The 21,537-nt window shown below is 39.9% G+C and overlaps 2 protein-coding genes across 2 annotated transcripts in view; one reads left to right on the top strand and one right to left on the bottom strand.

Moving 5' to 3' along the window:
* Positions 1–4,455, top strand: part of LOC123516711 (protein SERAC1-like) — a 39,842-nt gene extending 35,387 nt beyond the window's left edge. Inside the window, exons 14-17 of the mRNA XM_045276311.1 lie at positions 2,360–2,524; positions 2,747–2,893; positions 3,689–3,755; positions 4,381–4,455. Of these exons, the coding sequence (XP_045132246.1) occupies positions 2,360–2,524; positions 2,747–2,893; positions 3,689–3,755; positions 4,381–4,441 (440 nt within the window). The 3' untranslated portion in view covers positions 4,442–4,455. The remainder of the gene's footprint in view (positions 1–2,359; positions 2,525–2,746; positions 2,894–3,688; positions 3,756–4,380) is intronic.
* Positions 4,456–10,333: 5,878 nt separating this feature from the next.
* The window catches only part of LOC123516463, a 170,868-nt gene continuing 159,664 nt past the window's right edge, over positions 10,334–21,537 (bottom strand). The window contains exons 6-9 of the mRNA XM_045275775.1: positions 17,549–17,663; positions 14,490–14,606; positions 12,920–13,569; positions 10,334–12,479 (exon numbers count right to left, since the gene is read on the bottom strand). Of these exons, the coding sequence (XP_045131710.1) occupies positions 12,390–12,479; positions 12,920–13,569; positions 14,490–14,606; positions 17,549–17,663 (972 nt within the window). The 3' untranslated portion in view covers positions 10,334–12,389. The remainder of the gene's footprint in view (positions 12,480–12,919; positions 13,570–14,489; positions 14,607–17,548; positions 17,664–21,537) is intronic.

The raw sequence follows: 21,537 nt of genomic DNA, 5'->3' as shown, positions 1-21,537 counted from the left end.
AGGAAGGATAAAGGGGGAGGAGGAGTGCTAATAATGGTTCGTGATAACATTTGTGTGGAGGATGTGCAATATGGAGAGGACAAAGTGGAAGCATTGGGAGTAACAATCAGAACAGAAGATTTGAAGAAGAGAAAAATTATAGTTACATATGTTCCACCAAAGACTAATACATGGGGATCAGAAGAGCATAAAGATATGCAAAGAGAGATGATAAAGTATCTGGATAACATGATAAGAAGAGATAGAAGAATACTCTTAGTTGGAGACTTTAACTGTAAAAAAATAAACTGGGGAGAGATGGAAGTAATGGACAATGCTGGGCAGTGGAGTGAGAAAGTGTTACAGATGACTATGGTTAATACAATGGACCAGTGAGTAGAAGAATCAACAAAATACAGGGGGGAAGAGGAACCATCGTTACTTGACCTAGCCTTCACAAAAAAAACCGGAGTCCCCTCCAATCATACAATACCTTTAGTCCAATGGGGAAAAGTGATCATGTGACATTAGAGATGCAAATGCAGGAGAAAGATGAAATAAGATATAGAGAGGACTATAAAGGAGAGAGATTAAATTATCCAAGAGCAGATTTTGAAAACTAAGGAGTCACTTTGCTGATATTGAGTGGAGTGAAAATATGTGCAGAAAGACTGTACAAGAGAAATACAGGAATACAATGAAGGAGTAAAAAAGTTTGTTCCTGTTTATAGAGTTCAGAAAAAAATACATACATGGTACAATGCTAAATGCTTACAAGCAAAAAAGGCAAAGGATAAAGTGTGGAAGAAACTTTTAAAGCAGGGAAATGACTATAATAATTGGCAGTACAAAGATACTAGAAATGAATATATTAGAGCAAGGAGATGGAGGCAGAGATGGATGGGTAGACACAGTATACCTGGACATTAAAAAGGCATCTGATAAAGTCCCTCACGGAAGACTTCTTTGGAAACTAGAGAACATAGGAGGACTGCGTGGAACCTTGCTCGAATGGACAAGAGATTATTTGAAGGATAGAGAAATGAGAACTGTGATCAGAGATACATACTCATCTTGGAGTAAAGTAGCTAGCAGGGTGCCACAAGAGTCAGTGTTAGCCCCCTTTATGTTTCAAGTTTATGTAAACGACATTCAGATTGGGGTAAACAGCTATATGAATTTATTCGCTGATGATGCAAAGTTGCTAAAAGTTATCAAAACCAGAGAGGACTGTATACTGCTACAGGAAGATTTAAATAAGATCTATGAATGGAGCAAGAAGTGGAAATTGGAATTTAATGCCAAGAAATGTCACATAATGGAACTATATATATAGGAAAGAGTAAGAGAAGACCAGTATGGAATATTTGATGGGAGAGGAGCAAATGACGAAGACTAAAGAGAAAAAAGATCTTGGAGTGATCATACAAGAAAATCTGAGCCCTGATAAACACATAAGCAAGATATTTGGACTATCATATAAGATGTTGACTAATATAAGAGTGGCATTTCATTACATGGATAAAGATATGATGAAAAAAATCATCACAAGCATGACACGTCCAAGGCTGGAATATGCAGCAGCGGTATGGTCTCTGAGTTCTAAAAAAGATATAAGAAAACTGGAAAGGATACAGAAGATTGCTACAAAGATGGTGCCGGAATTAAAGAACCTCACATATGAAGAACGACTGAAGGAAATGGGACTGCCAACCTTACAAGATAGAAGAGAATGCTGGGACCTAATAACAATGTATAAAATAGTAAATGATATTGAAAAGATAGACAAAGAATACCTGGTGCTGTTGGCAGAAGAGGATGGAAGGACAAGAGGACTTGAAAAGAAGATCAAGATGAGGCAGTGTGTGAAGGATGTTGGAAAATACAGTTTTCCACACAGAACGGTGGAAAAATGGAATGCATTAGATAATGGAATTGTTGCAGCACATAGTGTGCGTAACTTTAAAGAAAAATTAGACAAATGGAGATATGGAATAGGACACTATGAGCCCCGCTCAAACCCTGTACAATACAACTAGGTAAATACACACTTCATGGATACATTATGGCTTAATTTAACATATTTTTTTTTAACACATCCCTACCCTGTGTATTCATACTCAGTTAGCTTATCTATCTTTTTACCATTAACTAGCAATTCCTCTAATCCTTCATGCTTTGACAAAAAATCCTCTGCTGCCAGGTCAAGCCTGACACTTGATCTGCCTCTGTGCTGCTAATGAAAGTGGCAGGGTACCCATTCATCTTTAAAGCTACCATCTTAACCTATCCATACAAGCAATTTCAAATACATCCCAGGCTGAGGAATTCTAATAGGTCATACATCTGTTTGTCATATGAAATGTTAGATGAAAATAAGATGTCATGCATTTACAGAGAAGTGGTGACTCATTGGCAAAACAGACTCTAGCTGCTGTGTTCTGTAGTGTTCCTCACCATGGCTCATCTCTAGCTAATGCCATCACTGCATGGCCTCTCACCTTGGTGCTGCAGCCTACCCATGAAATCTGGCAGATGAGAACAGGTAAGTTGACCTTACTTTTTCAGTGGAAGCAGGAAGTTAACAATCCTACCTTTCTCTGTATGTTTCATGTTGCTTGTTCCTTGAGACCACAAGGGGAGGGTGCCATAATGAAGTGCCAACACATTGTGGAGGGGAAATCATCAAAATGAATGATTATATGAAATTATGACAGTTACAAAATTCATGAGTTTAACTTGTACTTCATAGTTACTATATTTACAGATAATCCACAACTAGAAGTAATCCACAAGTCATTCCTGAGTTTAGCCAAGGATCAGCAGGTGCCTGTTTTATCCTTGCTGGAGTCCAAACCAACTCAGCATGGAATGCTCTGGTGGGACTTACAGTTTGTGTTGCCTCATCTTGCAGGTGGGTTTTTTCGTCTTCAGAACTCAAGATGCAATTGTTCAGGTTTCATTAAAAAATGTCTCCCCTACCATTACTTCCATTCTTCCAGTCTTTTTAGCAAACAACCATCTCTTTGTATAGTCATGATTAGAAATTAATCAACTTGTCCCTCTCATCATCTTGGTTTGCATATCTCCTCAATTTGAATTCTCCTGATCTGCCTAGAATGTCAGTTTTTGAAGTTTTTTTTAAAGAGACTGTCATCAGATCTTTGCATAGTCATGATTTCTCACGATCAACTGGTTGAAGCATGCAGGTGCGTGTAGGGAACCATTCAAAACTGTGCACCTGTGGGGAGAAAGAGAGAGCTACTATAACTTCCTGTGTGAAGCATGTGGCATGTCTGACTGGGCTACTGCAAAAAGAGTTGCTAATGTCTACTCTGTAGAGTTGCTACATAGTGCCAAAAATTGTGCCATTTCTTTCATGGTAAATTCCTTTGATAAAATTATAGGATTTTCACTGTTGTCCTAATTTCTTTAGAAGTCACTATAGTATGACTTTAGTGAATGTATGAGAGTAGATAAGTGAAATATTCCAAAGTTGTTGGGCATATTACAAAGAAGTGGTCATTGATTTAATGTTATGAGAACTGGATGAATGGATGCAGAGAGAGAGAGAGAGAGAGAGAGAGAGAGAGAGAGAGAGAGAGAGAGAGAGAGAGAGAGAGAGAGAGAGAGAGAGAGAGAGAGAGAGAGAGAATGATTTCCAGCAGTAACTTCTTATAGCACAGTACCTTACTTTCTCACAATTTAGATCCTGGAGTGGGTGAGTTCTGTGAAGTGGAGACAACACACCGTGACATATGCAAACCAACTGACAGGCAAGTTTTTTTTTTTTGTCAAGCCACCACTTCCTTTCTTTTGACCCATATTAGTGGTGGTGGTGGCAGAGAGAGAGAGAGAGAGAGAGAGAGAGAGAGAGAGAGAGAGAGAGAGAGAGAGAGAGAGAGAGAGAGAGAGAGAGAGAGAGAGAGAGAGAGAGAGAGAGAGAGAGAGAGAGGGGGGGGGGGAGCAGGCTGGCTCTCGATCCTGATCTGCATTTAGGAATCCCTCAAGACATCTCTGGCCATTTCTTATCTACAGTCTTCTGTTCTCATATGCTCTCCTGTCATTTATATCCATTTATTTTCTTTTTAACAAGATTTTAAAATCAGGAAATTATTTGTTAGTGCTCTATTTCACCATTCATTTGCACTTGCTTAAGCTCCTTGCAGACAATATTTTTGTGTCTATTTCTTGTCTTTAGGAGTATATTCTTCATAGAGCTTTAAAGTTAATTGTCATACTTGCAGAAATGGTATGCTATAATCATCTCTAATATTCCAAGTGCCCACATCCTTGCTAGTAATTAGTTCTCCTTGATGACATAACAATGATACCCATATGAATTTGACCAAAAGTAGTAAATTCATAATTGTTTAATGAAGCAATTTTGTTTGATTTCAGGAAAGCTGATGTCTACCAAAAGATCCTGCACTTCCTGAAGCAAACTGTAGATCAAATGTAGTTGTGATACATGCTTTTTATATTGAAGGATGATTTTATATAATATATAATATATATATATATATATATATATATATATATATATATATATATATATATATATATATATATATATATATATATATATATATATATATATATATATTTAAGTCATGTAAAGTTTTGTCTATGTAACATATATTATAGATATATTTTTATAAACCTGTTAGAAAATTTAAAACAGGACTGTTTACTTTTCCTTTGCCTTCAATGTTAATGATAATATGCAGCTGATAACAAGAAAGGGTGAAACTTAAGGGACTCAGACATGATAGTGTCACACAAGTTTTTCTTACTTCTCTGTTGTTTGTTAAGGAAGGTAGAGTGGAGTGGATGGGAGTGTATTATTGGAATAACAATGTTTTATCAGTATCAGTGACAGCAGTCAACATGAGCTTGCTGGGTAGTACAAATTAAACATGCCAAGTACAGTAATACCTTGAGATATGAATGCCCTGGCATACAATTTTTTTTACATTACGACGAAAAATTTCATATAATTTACGCCTCGAAATACGGAGATATTTTTAAGATACAAATAGCCATCGGTAGGTGGTGCAGCAATCGCTCGGGTACCTGCGGCCACCCAAACATTCAGCCCACGTTACGTATCATTGTTCATCCTTTGTGCATGTATGTGTCTGTGCTCCTCGGCAGTGTTTATTTTTTCTTAAGTTTTGTGAACTGAAGACCCCTGTGATCATGGATCCCAAAAGTAAAAGTTTGGTGAGAAACAAAATAGCCTGTATTCACATACTGATTACACTTGGAAATTTAATAGACGAGCGAGTACAAATGGTGTTCTGCCCACAAGCAACTCTTCCTCTTTACAATGCAAAGAACCAGAAGTCTCTAGATGTTATGGTTACCAAAATATCACAGGTTGAGGTGGTATCATCGGTGTTCATGGCCTTGTGTCTGATCGGGTTCAGCGGCCTTGGCTAGAGCGATAGAAAATGGGCCCCTTGTATCCCCCCATCTCTCTCTCTCTCTCTCTCTCTCTCTCTCTCTCTCAAGTTCTGATACCCCTCTCATTCAAAAGTTGTCTCCCTGCAACACTGCGAGAGATCCGAGGTGTAGAAGTAAGGCGCGCAGGAGAGGTGGTGGAATCGGACACCATGAAATCACTGTTGCTCCCACCATCCATCGTGGGAGTTGGTGACAGTGACGTATAGCATATGTTTACTCCTGATGAGTGTTGCCAGCTCACAAGCAAAGAAAACAGGAAGAAAATAGCCAAAATATAGCTGTGAAAAGCCTAAACGTCTATCGACGTTCCCCGAGTCTCGTGTGATGAACGTCTATCGATATGTCCCAAGTTTTGTGGGTTAAGTTGTTATTTTGGGCAATATAGTACATTTATATCATGCATACAATAATCATTGTATTTATCTTATATTAAATCTGTATTTGATTGGTATTTAAAGCATGTTAATTTTTGGGGGGTTAAATTCGTATCACAAGAATGAATGAATTCTATTTCCATTAATTTCTATGGGAAAAATTGATTTTATATATGATTTTTTTTATATATGACGATTGTCATGGAACGAATTAAATTCGTATGTCGAGGTACCACTGTATAGGCATTTCATAAGTTTATGAGCATGTAAACATTTGGATGTAAGGTTGACTTGACATGTACATGCAAAACTACCTGAGCCACACTATCTATATTATAATGTCCAGTGGGTACAGCTGCAGAATCCTAGAGAAACATCCAACTACGCTCATTATCAATGATCATCCTGGCACACAGAATTGCTTCTCTTTTCTTATCCATCTATCTTATTTTTCTTTACATGGGACTCTCTCCCTCTTTCTCATTAAGTTTCTCCAAGATAGTGGTCATGGCATTAAGGATGCCACTTCCTCTTATCCAAACACTACTTGTTAAGGCTATGTATTGGTTCTAAGTTAAAAAAGGAAAGCTTAATAGAGAATAAAAATTAGAATATTCATACAATGATGTGAGACCTCTGCAGTGACAAGCAAAAGGAAAAAAGAGGATGTGTAAAGAGTTTGATTTAGTCAAAGACATTAATGGTAGTTTCATTATGTACTATATGACAGAAAAGGAATTTGGGGAAAGATTGTGTGAAGTTACTCACAGTGCTGAAAGAAGTGATTGGTGAGGCAAGGAAGAGCCTCACAATTTGTAGTGATGAAAATTCCACTTGCTTCTTGTCATATGTTAGGATTAGTAAACTAGTTTACCAATTCAATCAGAATCCTACAACAACAGATGAGTAATCTAATGAAATAGTCATGTACCCTGTTTATTAAGTTGGTTAGTATGCAGTCATCCATGCACTAAGACTATTAACTTTAAATATTAATGGGGTTAGTTCAGGTTAATAAACAACAATATGTACTAATAGTGTAATATCTTTAAAACTACTACATTCTACAAATCTATTAGGTTTAACATGTATTATATATAGTAACATTATATACTTTTACATTAAAATAAACTCCACCTTTATGAAAATAGTTCACATTCTGATCTACTATAAGTACAAATTCTATACAAACTTGACATTACTTGTTTATCTACCACTATAAAAACAATATTACCTAATTGTATGATTCCTTTGGCAGTCACACATTTACTGTAAGAGTAAGTGATAGTACTTAAATTAATGGTGATGGAAGGGATAGGAATTAGTGTGACATGGAAAGGTAAACACAGAAGGGTATTCACTATAGTCATAGCTAGTGTTTCCAAGGTATCTTAGAATGGTCATCTGATTTGAATATGCTTGTCTTTGTTCACAGTTCCCCACATAGAAGCAATACATAAGTTTACATGGATCATGACTTAAATTCTCCACACCCACGTGCTGTGCACACACACACACACACACACACACACACACACACACACACACACACACACACACACACACACACACACACACAGTTACATGAATATGTTCGCGGACGATACCAAAATTATGAGGAGAGTAAAGAATGTGGAAGATTGTAACAAGTTACAGGAAGATCTTCATAAAATATATGAGCGGAGTAAAGAGTGGCAGATGGAATTTAATATAAACAAGAGCCATGTTATGAAAATGGAAAGAAGTAGATGCAGACCAAACAGGGATTACAGGTTGGGTGATGAGAAAATTGAAGAGACCAATGAGGAGAAAGACTTAGGAGTAACCGTGCAAAACACTTTGTCACCGGAGAAACACATTAACAAGATATTTTGGAAAACATATAACATGCTTCAAAATATTGGCCTTGCATTCCACTACCTAGATGAAGGAATGATGAAGAAGATATTATGCACCTTAATAAGACCCCAGTTAGAATATGCAGCTTTGTCTGGTCACCGCATATGAAGAAAAATGTGAAGAAGGTGGAAAGGGTACAGAGGCTGGCAACAAGGATGGTACCAGGACTCAGGGAGTTAGACTATGAGGAAAGACTGAGGAAACTGGGGCTCACCACATTAGAAGAGAGAAGAACAAGAGGAGACATGATAACTATGTATAAATTGGTGAACAAGATTGACATATTGGACAGAGAGTTGATAAAGGTGACCTAAAGAAATCATCTCTGAGGACATGGAAAAAACTAATAAAAGACATCTGTCTAAATGACGTGAGAAAATACAGTTTCCCGCATCGTAGTATTGATAAGTGGAATAAACTAAGCAGTGATGTTGTTGACGCAGTGCGTGTCAATCAGATGAAAGAGAGATATAACAGGAGTGGACAAGGAGACAGGACACAGAGAGCTTAGCTCGGGCCCTGTAATACACAAATAAGTAAACACACACACACACACACACACTTTATTTAATCAACTTTCTTAGTTTCATCCCAACCTTTTGTAATGCAATATATAAATGAATGTTGATTATACATTAATATAAATTTTTCATAAACAGTGAAAAAACCTCACCAGATGAACACAGGCAGGAATTAAGTGTCATCAATGCAACACGTCCTGAATGGCCACTTGTTGACATTATATTCTGTTGTATGTGTTTGACAATGTATCCTTTCCTCAGCCATGACTTGCTGATGAGCTGCCTGCCCTTGTGTTGGCCAGCCTTGAGGTGAACATCTCGCTTCTTAACTTTAAAGGTGATAAAAATTGCTCATTGTTAGTGTAAAACAGCAATATCTTTTTTTTTCCAACTATTCATTCACAGAAAAAGACTGGCAGACCACCACAAGCTAGACCACTACTGTATAAAGTACAACACTCAAAGTCACACTCATCCAAATCAACCTGACCAATTTTTCACGGTATGCAGCTTCATGAAATACTGACTACACATGATATGGCTGTGCAATGGTAGTGAGATTCTTTTCACATAAATGATTTGAGGATCCTGTTGGAGGACTTCACTGATGTGCTTTGTCATAAGTTCATCATTGTTTAGCAGACCACCTTAAATTTGCTCATGTTCTATTCATACAAAATTTAAAACAAAGTCAAGTGCCTCTCACAACCACTTGTGAATATGAAAATAGCAATTACCAATTGCATATGTGACTTTATACACCTACAAGCTATACCATCTAAACAGAATGATTAATCAATCTATGGTTTCATGGTGGGGTATCCTTCAAAAGAGAAAAGTTTTCTAATTTCCAGCTGATCTTTACTAGTGTTAAAATAAGTCTTCCTGGAACAAATCCTGGCTATATGCTGTCTTAACTGTTTGCATCATTTCAGACTATAAAAAATAAAGGACTTGGTATCCAGCACAAAATAACCAAGAATCCACTGACAGATAAATCCCTTCACCCAGAAATAAAGCAAGAATACAACGACATAAGATGCTCAATTCTATCTAAGATGATGATTTCTTCAGCATGAGGCAACACAGCACTCCTCACCAGCACACCTCACTTGGACCAGACACACACCTCACAACCACAAGGCCAGTCACTGGTCCAGAAACAATAGACTAAGGTTATCTATAAATATTTTTTTCTTTTTATGTGACTGGCAGTACAAACTTGCTCTTCACTAAATTAATGTTGAATCAAAGCTTTCATGGGTTGATTGCTATCATCATAAATCTATTATACACCTTTCCAACCTACTTTCCTGGCAGTTTGTCAAGATCCTGCTATAGTAATGCTAACATACATTTATAAAAAAAAATCCTTACACAATCATGCCAATCATACTATTTTATACTTAATGTTTGATATGGACAGCTCAAGACTCACAAGGCTTGATGTGGACCAAAGACAGGAATTAATACTGAAGTGGAGATGAAGTTACAGTATGGTGAGGTAGTCTGTGGGTTACAGTACAAGGTGTCTAATTTCAGAAACTCTCTCAGCTGGATAACTTAAGTGCTTGCAAAGATTCCTAAGGGAAGATGTTGAACAACAGATGAATGACTGTCTAACAATTATATTTTTTATACAAGTCAAGTAGTTGACTAAAAATATACCTATTCTGATGTAGACAAGTTCATTGGTTCCTCAAAGAACTAACTGATCTTGATATGCTTCTACTAAATTATTGTCATACACTTTACCTTACTACATATTGATTCTCTTACTCATCTGCTTCTATCTTTTTCTACAAATATTCTTCCAGAACCCACATCATCTGCCACATACAAGAATCCTTGTCTTTACTTAGTTGATTCTTTCCCATTCTTCCCAAGTGACTAAATTATGTCAAAGTATTACTTAGTTTTACCACCACCATTCCATAGTTCACTCACAACATAATGCTCCCATATGCACACCCATTACCCTAACCATTCATCCTGTTCACACTACAGCCATCCCAAGTTATCTATTGCTTGGATCACAGATCTAACATATATACCATATCCATTTGTAACTAAAGGTGTTACTATTATCACTTTGCATCTGCCACTTTATTTATATATCTGCAAACAAACCATATGTATTATTATATCATAAATTTTTGGAGACTAAAATTAACCATTGTCTTAATCTCACTAAAGATATTTGCATACAAGCTGACTTGTAACATCCATCACTAATGATTCCTTAGCACACTTCACAAAATCTCCTCCAGCAATGAAAAAACACATTCACTGAGGCAATTTTTCCAAAACTGGTATAAAATCATTCTTTTAAGCCTCCCAGCTATCTTTTAGAATTAAAATTTTCACCATTAAATAACATCTTATCTGTTGTCAATCTTGTGTTACAAAATATCGTTAGTTACAGAATATTAACAAAAAACAGATTTTACTTGAAGAATTGAGTGATGTTAATTGGAAATATCTTACAATGTTCCTATAATGAGACAAACTCTGACGTACATATTTTGTCTCGTGTAATAGCTTGATACATGGATAAGTGTTACAATGGTTCAATGAAAAACCTTTAACTGAGGGTTATTATTGCTCTTTGAGGCCTGTGGGTAAGGACAAGCCAACATATCAAGCCCCACAGCTCACCAGGAAGATTATACCCAAGTACAGACATACATGAAACAAGCAAACAAAAACTGCCAAGTGCTTAAGCTGGGATCAGAAGTGTTCCAGTAAAGATATGCAGGATGAAGGCTGGTGTAAGTAAGGGTAGTATGGAGACTACCTTTGTTAGGCACCATAACAACTAGGTATGTGCTTCAGAATCTTGTTGCAATGTTCCCTTACCAAATGTACGATTCCATATTCCTCTAAGTAAATAACATGGAGAGAATGATTATTGTTTTAGGTCTTTTCTAATACCACTTTCACACTGATGACTTGATTGGCAATGATATTTGAAAAAATCTGGTTATTTAAAAAACACATGTGGGGTCCATTTTATATAAATTTTGTTGACCTTAGTCAGTGCTCCGTACACAGAAAAAATTAAGTGAGAGAACTTATGAATCTAAGAGACATTTTTACATTTGTAATAGATATTTGTAAATGTAGCTGAAAAGAGAGAGAGAGAGAGAGAGAGAGAGAGAGAGAGAGAGAGAGAGAGAGAGAGAGAGAGAGAGAGAGAGAGAGAGAGAGAGAGAGAGAGAGAGAGAGAGAGAGAGAGAGATTCAAAATTTCTTTTTATCTCGTCTTCCCACTTACTCCTTCACACATTAGAAACATTCCCAAAAAGACAAAGGAGATGAGAAATTTCATTGCAGTACTGTAGTCACATTATACTCATCCCTCACAGTGTTATAGATACTTTAGGGAGTTACAATTCATGTATAGTAGCTCCCAAAACTATTTTTAAAGTGTGGTGCAAAATGTAACATAATGAAGAATATGAAACCTGCTGCCTGATCAAGTAAGGTATCAGTAAGGTTGTTATGTGTGGCTTGACGTGATGCTGATATGTTAATCTATTTCCCAGGTCACAATATACAGAAAACATCCCTGGTGCACAAAAGTTACCAACTGTTACCCCCACAATCACCAAGCATATCCTATAATATTACCTACTGTCAGAAGGTACACTTAGTTTCTATATAGTTTTGGGAGCTACTGTACCTATAGGGACTTATTATTTTTTCACTTGTGACTCCTACATTAAAGTCACTGATGCCTTGTCATCATTAGAGTTTCAGGAGACTGGCTGAGCTGCACATCCATGATGGCATTCTTTTCACATGTCATAGTGTTTGACAAGGGATCATTGCATTATTCCGATACCTATTAATGTTTAATCATAGACTCTGAAAATTTAACTTTATCCATCTTTCCTTAAATCTTCACTAGAAAAGGTTTTTCCATGCAGTTATGATAAATGTTTAAGGATGAGTGATTTTTGTTAGTATAGTACAAAACTCTACTTACAAAACTGGCACAATGAAATAAGTTAGTCTTCTTCTATTAGTGTGTTACCAGTTCTGATCAGGCAAAGGAGACCAGATCAACACTATGCCCAGTGTAATAACTGTGCAGGAACCTGACCACTGGCGCTGAGGTGAGGCACGGGAGGGACTGCCAGTTGCTACAGGCCGCCTGATGTGTGATGGCGGGGCTGCAGGTGAGCCCGCCTCCACAGCCTCTCCTCCCATCGCTGCAGATACTGAAGCTGACTCTGAAAAATATATATATATATATGATTAATGCAGGAAATTCATGGCAGATATATTCAAGTATATATTCTGAAGTTGTTTTCTCTTTGTATACCAGGTGTCTCTATGGAGATGAAGCAACATTCCTATGTACACACAAATTATCTTAGAATAAAATATAATCCAATTTATTCCCAAGGTCTCCAGAAGGGAACAAGATTAATCCTTGTACATAACTACACAATAAAAGAGTCAATTGTGCAGCATAATGACTTTCTACTTATAAAGACCTGACACAAGAACTAGTTTACCCAGCTACAAACAAACCCACTTTATGAGCAGCAAGTTCTTTAATACAGTGTTAAATTGGAATAGAAAGTTTAAGTGTATATATCATATGAAATAAAGCACTACCTAAGCAATTTGATTTTATTTCTTTATAGAAAGTAATCAATATGCTCACCTTGAAAGTGTGTAATTTGTGTCTATGATGATGGTGGTGGTGTTGGTAATGTTTCTCTAGTATCACATTCTCCGAGTTATCATCACCACCATGCCTTTCATCCTCATCCTGGGTGACTTCTTTGCCTTGACTTGATTCATCAGAATGCTTTGGTGCTGCTGGCAGGGAATCAAACTTGTCTGTAAATTCCTTTGTAGCACTTCCATGATTTGACTCATGTGCTGTGTGGTTTGCTGCATCAGATGTATTGCCTTTTTGATCTACTGAGGACTTTGCCGCACCTATATCCCGCGCTGTGAGGGCCAGCACTGGTCGGTGGTATGGTTGTCTGGTGCGGTTGTCAAAGGACTTGTCAAGAAACACTCGGTGAAAGAAGAAGTGTGTGGAAGGAGGTGGCACACTTTTCACAAAATTGACTTTGCTGGATCTGCTTTGAGAAGACACATCTGAGGATATGTTGTAGTCCTGTGTTGTGTGGCCACCTATGAAAGGCTCCTCTGGGGGCTGCTGTAGCCATGGCAGCAAAGGTGTAGCAGTGGTGGTGGTTGTAGTGAGAAGTTTATCTGAACTGCTTCTGGTTAAGTAGCCCTTATGGTCATTATTCCAGGTGTCAGTGTGGCTGTTGCTCTGCCCTGTGACATGCTTTCCACCTGGAATAGAGGAATAACTTTAGATTCACATTCAATGTTCAATTTACAAAGATTTATGTACACTATCTGACTCTCAGCCAAATAAGTTAATGACAGTAAAGCAATTCAAAAGCTTTACTCTTCTTCCTTCATTCAATTTAACATTTCTTAAGTGTATAATAACATGAACCTCTTTCTGAGTTTAAACCCTAATTTTTCTTTCTTGGACCAGCAATTAGCTGAATGTTTTAATGAATACATTTTTATAGCTCCTGGTGTTATCATTAGGAAACTTTTAAAAACTTTTAGAAAATAGAACTCAGGGACAGCCACAAAATAAATTGGTCTTGATAATTTTTGTGATATATCTAAAATAGTAAATATTGATTCATGTTTCTGGTAGTTGCTTAATTAATGTGCAATTCCAGTATCACGTATGTTAAGTCACTCACACTATTACATGGAGCATGCATATTTACTAGCAGCATTTTCAGGACAATTGATGTCAATTATGTACAGTCAATACAATTGACTGCATCACCATGACTATATTGAGTTTGTGCTGTGTTGTTATGGTTACAAGCAGAGAGAGAGAGAGAGAGAGAGAGAGAGAGAGAGAGAGAGAGAGAGAGCAGGATTAGGCATCACCAACACAAATCCAGCTCACAGAAGATACAAAAATTATAAAGGCTACATTTCATTAGTAGTGCTGCACTACAAATGATGAAAACACTTAACAAAATTAGGAGGAACTGTGATACCACTCTTAGTTATGAGTTTGTTACTATACTATACTATAGATATTTTGTGACAGTTGTAAAAATGACCAGAAATATATATATATATATATATATATATATATATATATATATATATATATATATATATATATATATATATAGTTGTGAAATGAAACTCTCCTCTATAAAAGAGCTACCCACCAGTGGATGTCCTCCCCCAGTGGGTGTTGGGGTGAGTAATGTGGAGGGCAGCCTGGGGTCGATGAGGGCTGGCTGAGGCTTGAGGGTGGCTGGCTCGTAAACTATAGTCAAGCTCATCTGTAATGTAACAAGTCATTTAAACCTAAAATTTCAGGATATCTTCTTACTTCTTAAATTATGGAGAGCCTCTTTCAGCACTACATCACCACCACCACAGCCTAGCAAGACCGTATTCCTAGATTCAAGACTACTACTGGCAGGCAGGCAAGTGCCCATCGCCAAATCACGACGGTCTCGTCTCACAACTCATAACTACATCATCCAAACACGAATAAGAACTAAATAAAAAAAAAAAAAAAAAAAAACATTTCTCGCATGTCCTGTCTTCAACAATTCTCGGACGTTCTACAGTTGTTAGTTGGTGGTAGAATGGCGCCCCAAACACTGCTACTTCTTCAGCATTACTATCCCGCTTCTAAAATGGAGTCGCTGTTTTATATTAATCTCTTCCTGTCCTCCTCCTCCTCCACTCCATTCTTCTCTCTACAGTTTGTCACAATATAGTCCTTCCATCTCGTCTGAGTCTTTCATCTCATCCTCCTGCCGTCCACTCCCTTGTCCATTATCTGGTATTCACAACGCCCTTGCTCTCTCCTCATAACATGACCAGACCATCTTAATCACATTTCTTACATCTTCTTACTAACAGTTGTTATCCTCACTATAAATTATGATTTCCTTCCTTCCTTGTCACTCCATCCACAAGAGCATTCTCATTTCTGCCACTTCCATTCTCTTTTGTTTACATTTTTCATTGGCACAGTCTCTAGAGAGAGGAACCACTACTAATACTACAATAGTACTTGCCAATCTTAAATACATTTCTGCCTGTCCTCTAATTCCATACATCTCAAACACACATTTTACTCAGGTAAAATGCACTATTTCAGTTACATTGGACTGGTACGCCACCGCTGGTCTCCTCCACTATGGCTGTTTCCACCTCTACTTTTAATTACTTCTGATATACTGGTGGACTCGATGTCACTAAACAATGATCACAAGCGAGAGACGAGGGCGGGATGCACTTGTCAAACACACGACTGGAACACTTCGGGAAATCACGCTTCGAAATATGCTTCATTCTTTGAATATCGCAGATTTTGTTTAGTTTAAGATATAAAAGACAGAAACATTCATTAAGATATTTATTATTTCCATTCCAAAATACCAAAGGTAGCTACATAATTAACATTTACACGTAGTACACAAATACTACTGCTCACGGGACTTTTCACTATGAATATTTATTCGTAATAACATTTAATTTTCTGCTGTAGCTCGTTTGTTTCACTTTAATGAAATTCAACATGAAAAATATTCTTTCTACAAAAAGTAAAGAGAGTGGCAATACAAGATCAAACATGCAACGAGGCAGTAAACTAAATTTAGACGGACCGTTTCCACCTATTACAATCTGAGATTCTGCCAAAATAACTTTCATCGTCATTACCTAAAGGCACTACCTCCTTTACTCTAATAGGTAGTTAAGCTGACCTTCCTAATTTCAAGAACATATCTTCCAAGATCTGGGAGATTTTTTTTCTCATTACATAATTACGTAATTCTTCAAAATGAGAGAGAGAGAGAGAGAGAGAATCAAGCGTTAGCTACACCTCAAATAGCTGCCTCTCCTGCGATCGGAAGAACAAGTTTCAGAAGCATCATGATACTTTGGTAAACTTTGCGAGCGATAAGTGATGGGGATGTGCGAGAAAATTAGATAATAATTTACCAATACAAAAAAAAGTAGCCCTACCTCACAACTCTGCAAAAAGTTGTCAGCAAGCAGGCAGCAGATGCACGAAGGCTTCACGGACCGTTCATTGGAAATACACAACTTTAACACTCACAGGCTGCAGCAGACAAGCTCGTGAAAAATGTTGAAAATGAGCTATATTGCCATTTGCCAACCGCAGCTGCAGCTCACAAGCGGCCATAAACCTTTAATGACTGAACTGGTCGTTTGCGTTATGACCACGACTGCATATTCGCTGTCTTCATTACTTTTGCATTACTGTACTGTGGTTATGCTTGTGTTTCATTATATTTTGTAAACTTCATGCATTTAACGAAACATATATCGCCATATTGTGGACGGTTTTGGTAAGTGATGTAAGTAGCAAGTTTCTGTTTTACTTTCGCGCAAGATTCAAAAGGATTCGAGCACCTCAGTTCGTGATGCGGAGCGCCGCTAAGCCGTGCCGCTCTGTCCCATCCTCTGCTACCATCACCACCACTCACGTTTATCTCCCATTTTCTACCATTGGTTTTACTTGACAGAGAAAGTTCAGTCTCTATTCAGAAAAAAAAGAGAAAAAAAAATCAAACTATCCATCAGATCATTCTTTACTCATAGACACTGTTTATGGCGATCTGAATATAAATAGTCTCTGTTTTGTGAACTAACTGAAATTATGGAAATGAATAAGGGTGTTGTATTTTCATCTTTATTTTTTTCCTAGTATTGGCCATATCGTAAGTCAGTACCAAGATGCACTTGACTGCTATAAATCAGTGCGCTTCCTTCCACATGAGCGACTTTTTCTGCATAGACGCCATTCTAAAGATCTAACAGCGGAGAGAGAGAGAGAGAGAGAGAGAGAGAGAGAGAGAGAGAGAGAGAGAATGTGAAGCGGAAACACCGCCAACCGGTAAGGACACAATCTCACAGGCGAACCAAATCCTACACGACACCGCCTTTTCACCGACTTAATCCTACTTTTCCATCGCTCGCACCTTTCGCCATGTATGCATTCGTCTATTCACACACACCCCATAAAGTGTTGGGCAAGCCGTGGCACCCTCGACCTACACGTTCTGTAAATATTCGGGATCGTGTCAGGGAGCATGTTTGAGGATCACGCGGCGTGGCTGCCAAGTGCCTCCCACACTACACACTGCAAAAGAATAAAGGACCCTTACAAAGTCCCAGGGAAATTGGAAATAAAGTTTGTGCCTTGGCTGGAGACTCACATACTACTGGGAGCCACACTCACCGACAACACTGTGTACGAAGCGCCACAATTTAGGGTCCTTGGAGTAGTCCACGAGCGCCGCCAGCACATTGTCCACGCTGCTGTCATACCCGCCTGCCGCGCCTGCCGCGCCTCCCTGGGGACAGACAGGGTCACATCTCAGCACACACACACACACACACACACACACACACACACACACACACACACACAGTGGCGTACTAAGGGGGCGGTCCGCCCCGGGTGACAACCAGAGGGGGGGTGCCATATGAAGAATATAAAATTGTATAAAAAATTCTTGGATAACATTCATAACCCTTTGCAAAAAGATAAGGATGACACAGTACATTACATACATTTACCCTACTATGGCCATTTGAGTTTCGTGATTCGGAAAAAAACTTAATCACTTACTGAAACAATACTTTCCGGAAAGAAAGTTTAACTTTATTTTCTGTAACTCTTATACTCTGAAATCCTTCTTTCCTTACAAAGATTCAATTCCTTCATTCCTAATATCTAGTGTTGTGTATGAATATGTTTGTTCTTCGTGCAAGCGACGATATGTTGGCGAGACGAAGCGCAACTTGATGCTTCGTGTTGCCGAACATAAGGGTGTCTCGGCACGAACTAGGAAACCACTTACACAACCTTCTTTCTCTCAAAATTTTTGGGGGACTGGGAACCCCAGCTGTTTTGCCTCGCTTCGCTCGGCAGCCCCCCCCTAACATCCACCTTTGGGAGGGGGTGCCAAATACTATAAGAACGCCCCTGCACACACACACACACACACACACACACTCTCTCTCTCTCTCTCTCTCTCTCTCTCGGCTACAATTCTTATGTTTTATGAACGAAGTAGGAAAATTAGAAAATGTTCGTGTGATTGCTCCATCGGGGATTGATTTTCAAATTGAAACCCTCACGTTGACGAATCTGACTCTCCGGCACACTCACCATCAACAAGACAAACCTGACTGCGACACACACACACTATCTGAAAGCGAATAACACTGATAGAAATACATGCAACGCCTGATCACTTCTACTATCAATTTCCCACGATGGTAAGCGCAAATTTCCTCTATGTCTGGGAAGTCCTCAAGTCAAATTAGAAGGGAATATTCACAACACATTATCACAGTGGGATTACAAGCTGCGGTCTGGTCATAGGGGGAAGGTCCTGCTGGCCAGATCAATCCATTTCAGATGTCAACAAGGGAGCTGTGTTGGCCAATAATGTGAGTGAAGTCTACATATGTTACCAGAGAGGCATAAAGTTTCTTTCTTGCCTCTGATCCTCTATCCTTCAGTCTCCGTTTCCGTCTCCCCACCGCCCCCATTCTCTCTCTCTCTCTCTCTCTCTCTCTCTCTCTCTCTCTCTCTCTCTCTCTCTCTCTCTCTCTCTCTCTCTCTCTCTCTCTCTCTCTCTCTCTCTCTCTCTCTCTCTCTCTCTCTCTCTCTCTCTCTCTCTCTCTCTCTCTCTCTCTCTCTCTCTCTCTCTCTCTCTCTCTCTCTCTCTCTCTCTCTCTCTCTCTCTCTCTCTCTCTCTCTCTCTCTCTCTCTCTCTCTCTCTCTCTCTCTCTCTCTCTCTCTCTCTCTCTCTCTCTCTCTCTCTCTCTCTCTCTCTCTCTCTCTCTCTCTCTCTCTCTCTCTCTCTCTCTCTCTCTCTCTCTCTCTCTCTCTCTCTCTCTCTCTCTCTCTCTCTCTCTCTCTCTCTCTCTCTCTCTCTCTCTCTCTCTCTCTCTCTCTCTCTCTCTCTCTCTCTCTCTCTCTCTCTCTCTCTCTCTCTCTCTCTCTCTCTCTCTCTCTCTCTCTCTCTCTCTCTCTCTCTCTCTCTCTCTCTCTCTCTCTCTCTCTCTCTCTCTCTCTCTCTCTCTCTCTCTCTCTCTCTCTCTCTCTCTCTCTCTCTCTCTCTCTCTCTCTCTCTCTCTCTCTCTCTCTCTCTCTCTCTCTTTTTTTTTTTTTTTATTTAAACAAAACTTAATACAAAGGAACATGTACCCAAAGGCGCACTGTCGTGTGCTACCTATTCTAAGGGTACTACAATCTATTTCTCTACAATATTTACAAGACTTAAAAATAGATAATATACAAGATGGTCAGCATGTAAATGGAGCACTATTCGTTTCACTTCACTAGCACTATTCACGCACTGCACTACACTGAGTGTCACGTCACAAAGAGTGTCAGAGGAGTTGGCAGTGTCTGTCTCCACTTATGTGCCATCAGTTTGACACTGTGTGTGTTCATCTCCTGGACGTGAGGCACCGCGGCCGTGAACAAGTTCCACATCCTGGAGACGCGTCCTGCGAAGGTGCGTTGATGCTGACACCCGTGGGATCGCGGCACCTCTACGGCGTCACCACCATTGAGCACCGTTCTCGTGCTCCGTGCGGTGACTCTTAGAGGATGACGCAGCCCTGCCAGATGTGGCACTCTTTGCACCTGTGCCTTATGGAACACTACGATCGCCGCCACGTCTCTGCGGTGTTCCAGTGAATCAAGGGGACGCTCAGGCTCTGGGTGAGGTGGTAGTGCAGCATCTACTAGCCGTATGGCGCGGCGTTGGATGCTGTCCAGTCTCCTTCTGTGTGTGGCGGCACAGGACATCCAGGAGAGAGCTGCGTATTCAAGGTGGGGCCGCACCTGTGCCTTGTACAGCAGCAGTCTCCCCTTCCTGTCGAGGAAACTGGCGATCCTTCTGAGAGCGGAGATCCTGTGAGAGGCTTTCTTGGCAATGGTTTTGACATGCCTGTCAAACCTCAGCCCTCGATCCACCTCCACTCCAAGTATCTTGACGTCATCTTGGAGTGGGAGAGCAGCGCCAAAGACAACTTTCCTGCCATTGCTGCCATGGCGGCTGGGGACCGAGAGACAACCATTGCTTGTGTCTTCTCCGGCGCGAATGTCACTTGCCAGCGAGCACCCCACTCCTTTATCACTCGTAGCTGCTGATTGATGGCCTCAGCAGCCCGCCCACTGTCCTGGCGTGGATAGGTATAGGAGAGGGTGCAGTCATCAGCATAGGCCATGACTCCTGGCAGTAGCTGGAGAAGATCATCCACGTAGATATTCCACAGGAGTGGGCCAAGAATTGAACCCTGTGGCACTGATGCCTCCACAGGCAGGGACTCAGATGTTTGCCCGTTGACAACCACCTTGAGGCTTCTGTCCTGCAGGTAATTTCCCAAGAGTCGTAGCAAGCCACCCTGGATGCCTTTAGCACGAAGCTTTTCTAGTAATCCGTTGTGCCATACTTTATCAAAAGCTCCTGCTATGTCCAAAGCAACCACTATAGTGTCCTTGCCGTCGTCGAGGGCGTCCTGCCAATGCCTGGTGAGAAGCATCATTAGGTCGGAGGTTGACCTTCCAGGTCTGAACCCAAACTGTTGGTCTGAGAGGAGGGCATTGTCCTTGAGATGGCTACACACCACCTCTGCCACGACCCTCTCAAACACTTTACCCACCACTGACAACAGGGATATGGGTCTGTAGTTTTTTGGGTCCGTCCTGGAGCTTTTTGTGTACAGGAACTACTCGAGCCTCCTTCCACACTGAAGGCCAGACGTTTTCCCGTACACAAGTTGTGAACTTGGGTGAGAGGGGCAGCCAGTTCCTGGGAGCATCGCTTCAGCAGGTGCGGGCTGATGTCATCAGGGCCGGTGGCTTTCTGTGTGTCCAGCCCCGCAATAATCGCTTCACCTGCTGATGCGTCACCTCCACCATGGTGACAGTCTTCTCACATTGCTGGACCAGCTGAGGCGGTGGCTGCTGTGGATTCCCGACCTTCATTTTTCCAGCAAACAAGGAAGCCAGCAACTGTGCCCTCTCCTTACTGCTGGTGGCGACAGTACCGTCCTGCTTGCTGAGGGAGGGATGGATTCTTGGTGGCCAGTTCCTTGTTTGTCCTTAACAAGAGACCACCAAGTTTTGTTTCCTACGCCAGTGCCACACAGTTTCCGGCGCAGGCTTTCCTCCCACTTTTTTAAGGCCCACTTGCTGGTTAC

This window comes from Portunus trituberculatus, chromosome 41, assembly GCF_017591435.1.
Source record: "Portunus trituberculatus isolate SZX2019 chromosome 41, ASM1759143v1, whole genome shotgun sequence".
NCBI lineage: Eukaryota > Metazoa > Arthropoda > Malacostraca > Decapoda > Portunidae > Portunus > Portunus trituberculatus.
The sequence above is the reverse complement of the archived record's forward strand: the minus strand, read 5'-3'. Positions and strand labels throughout refer to the sequence as shown.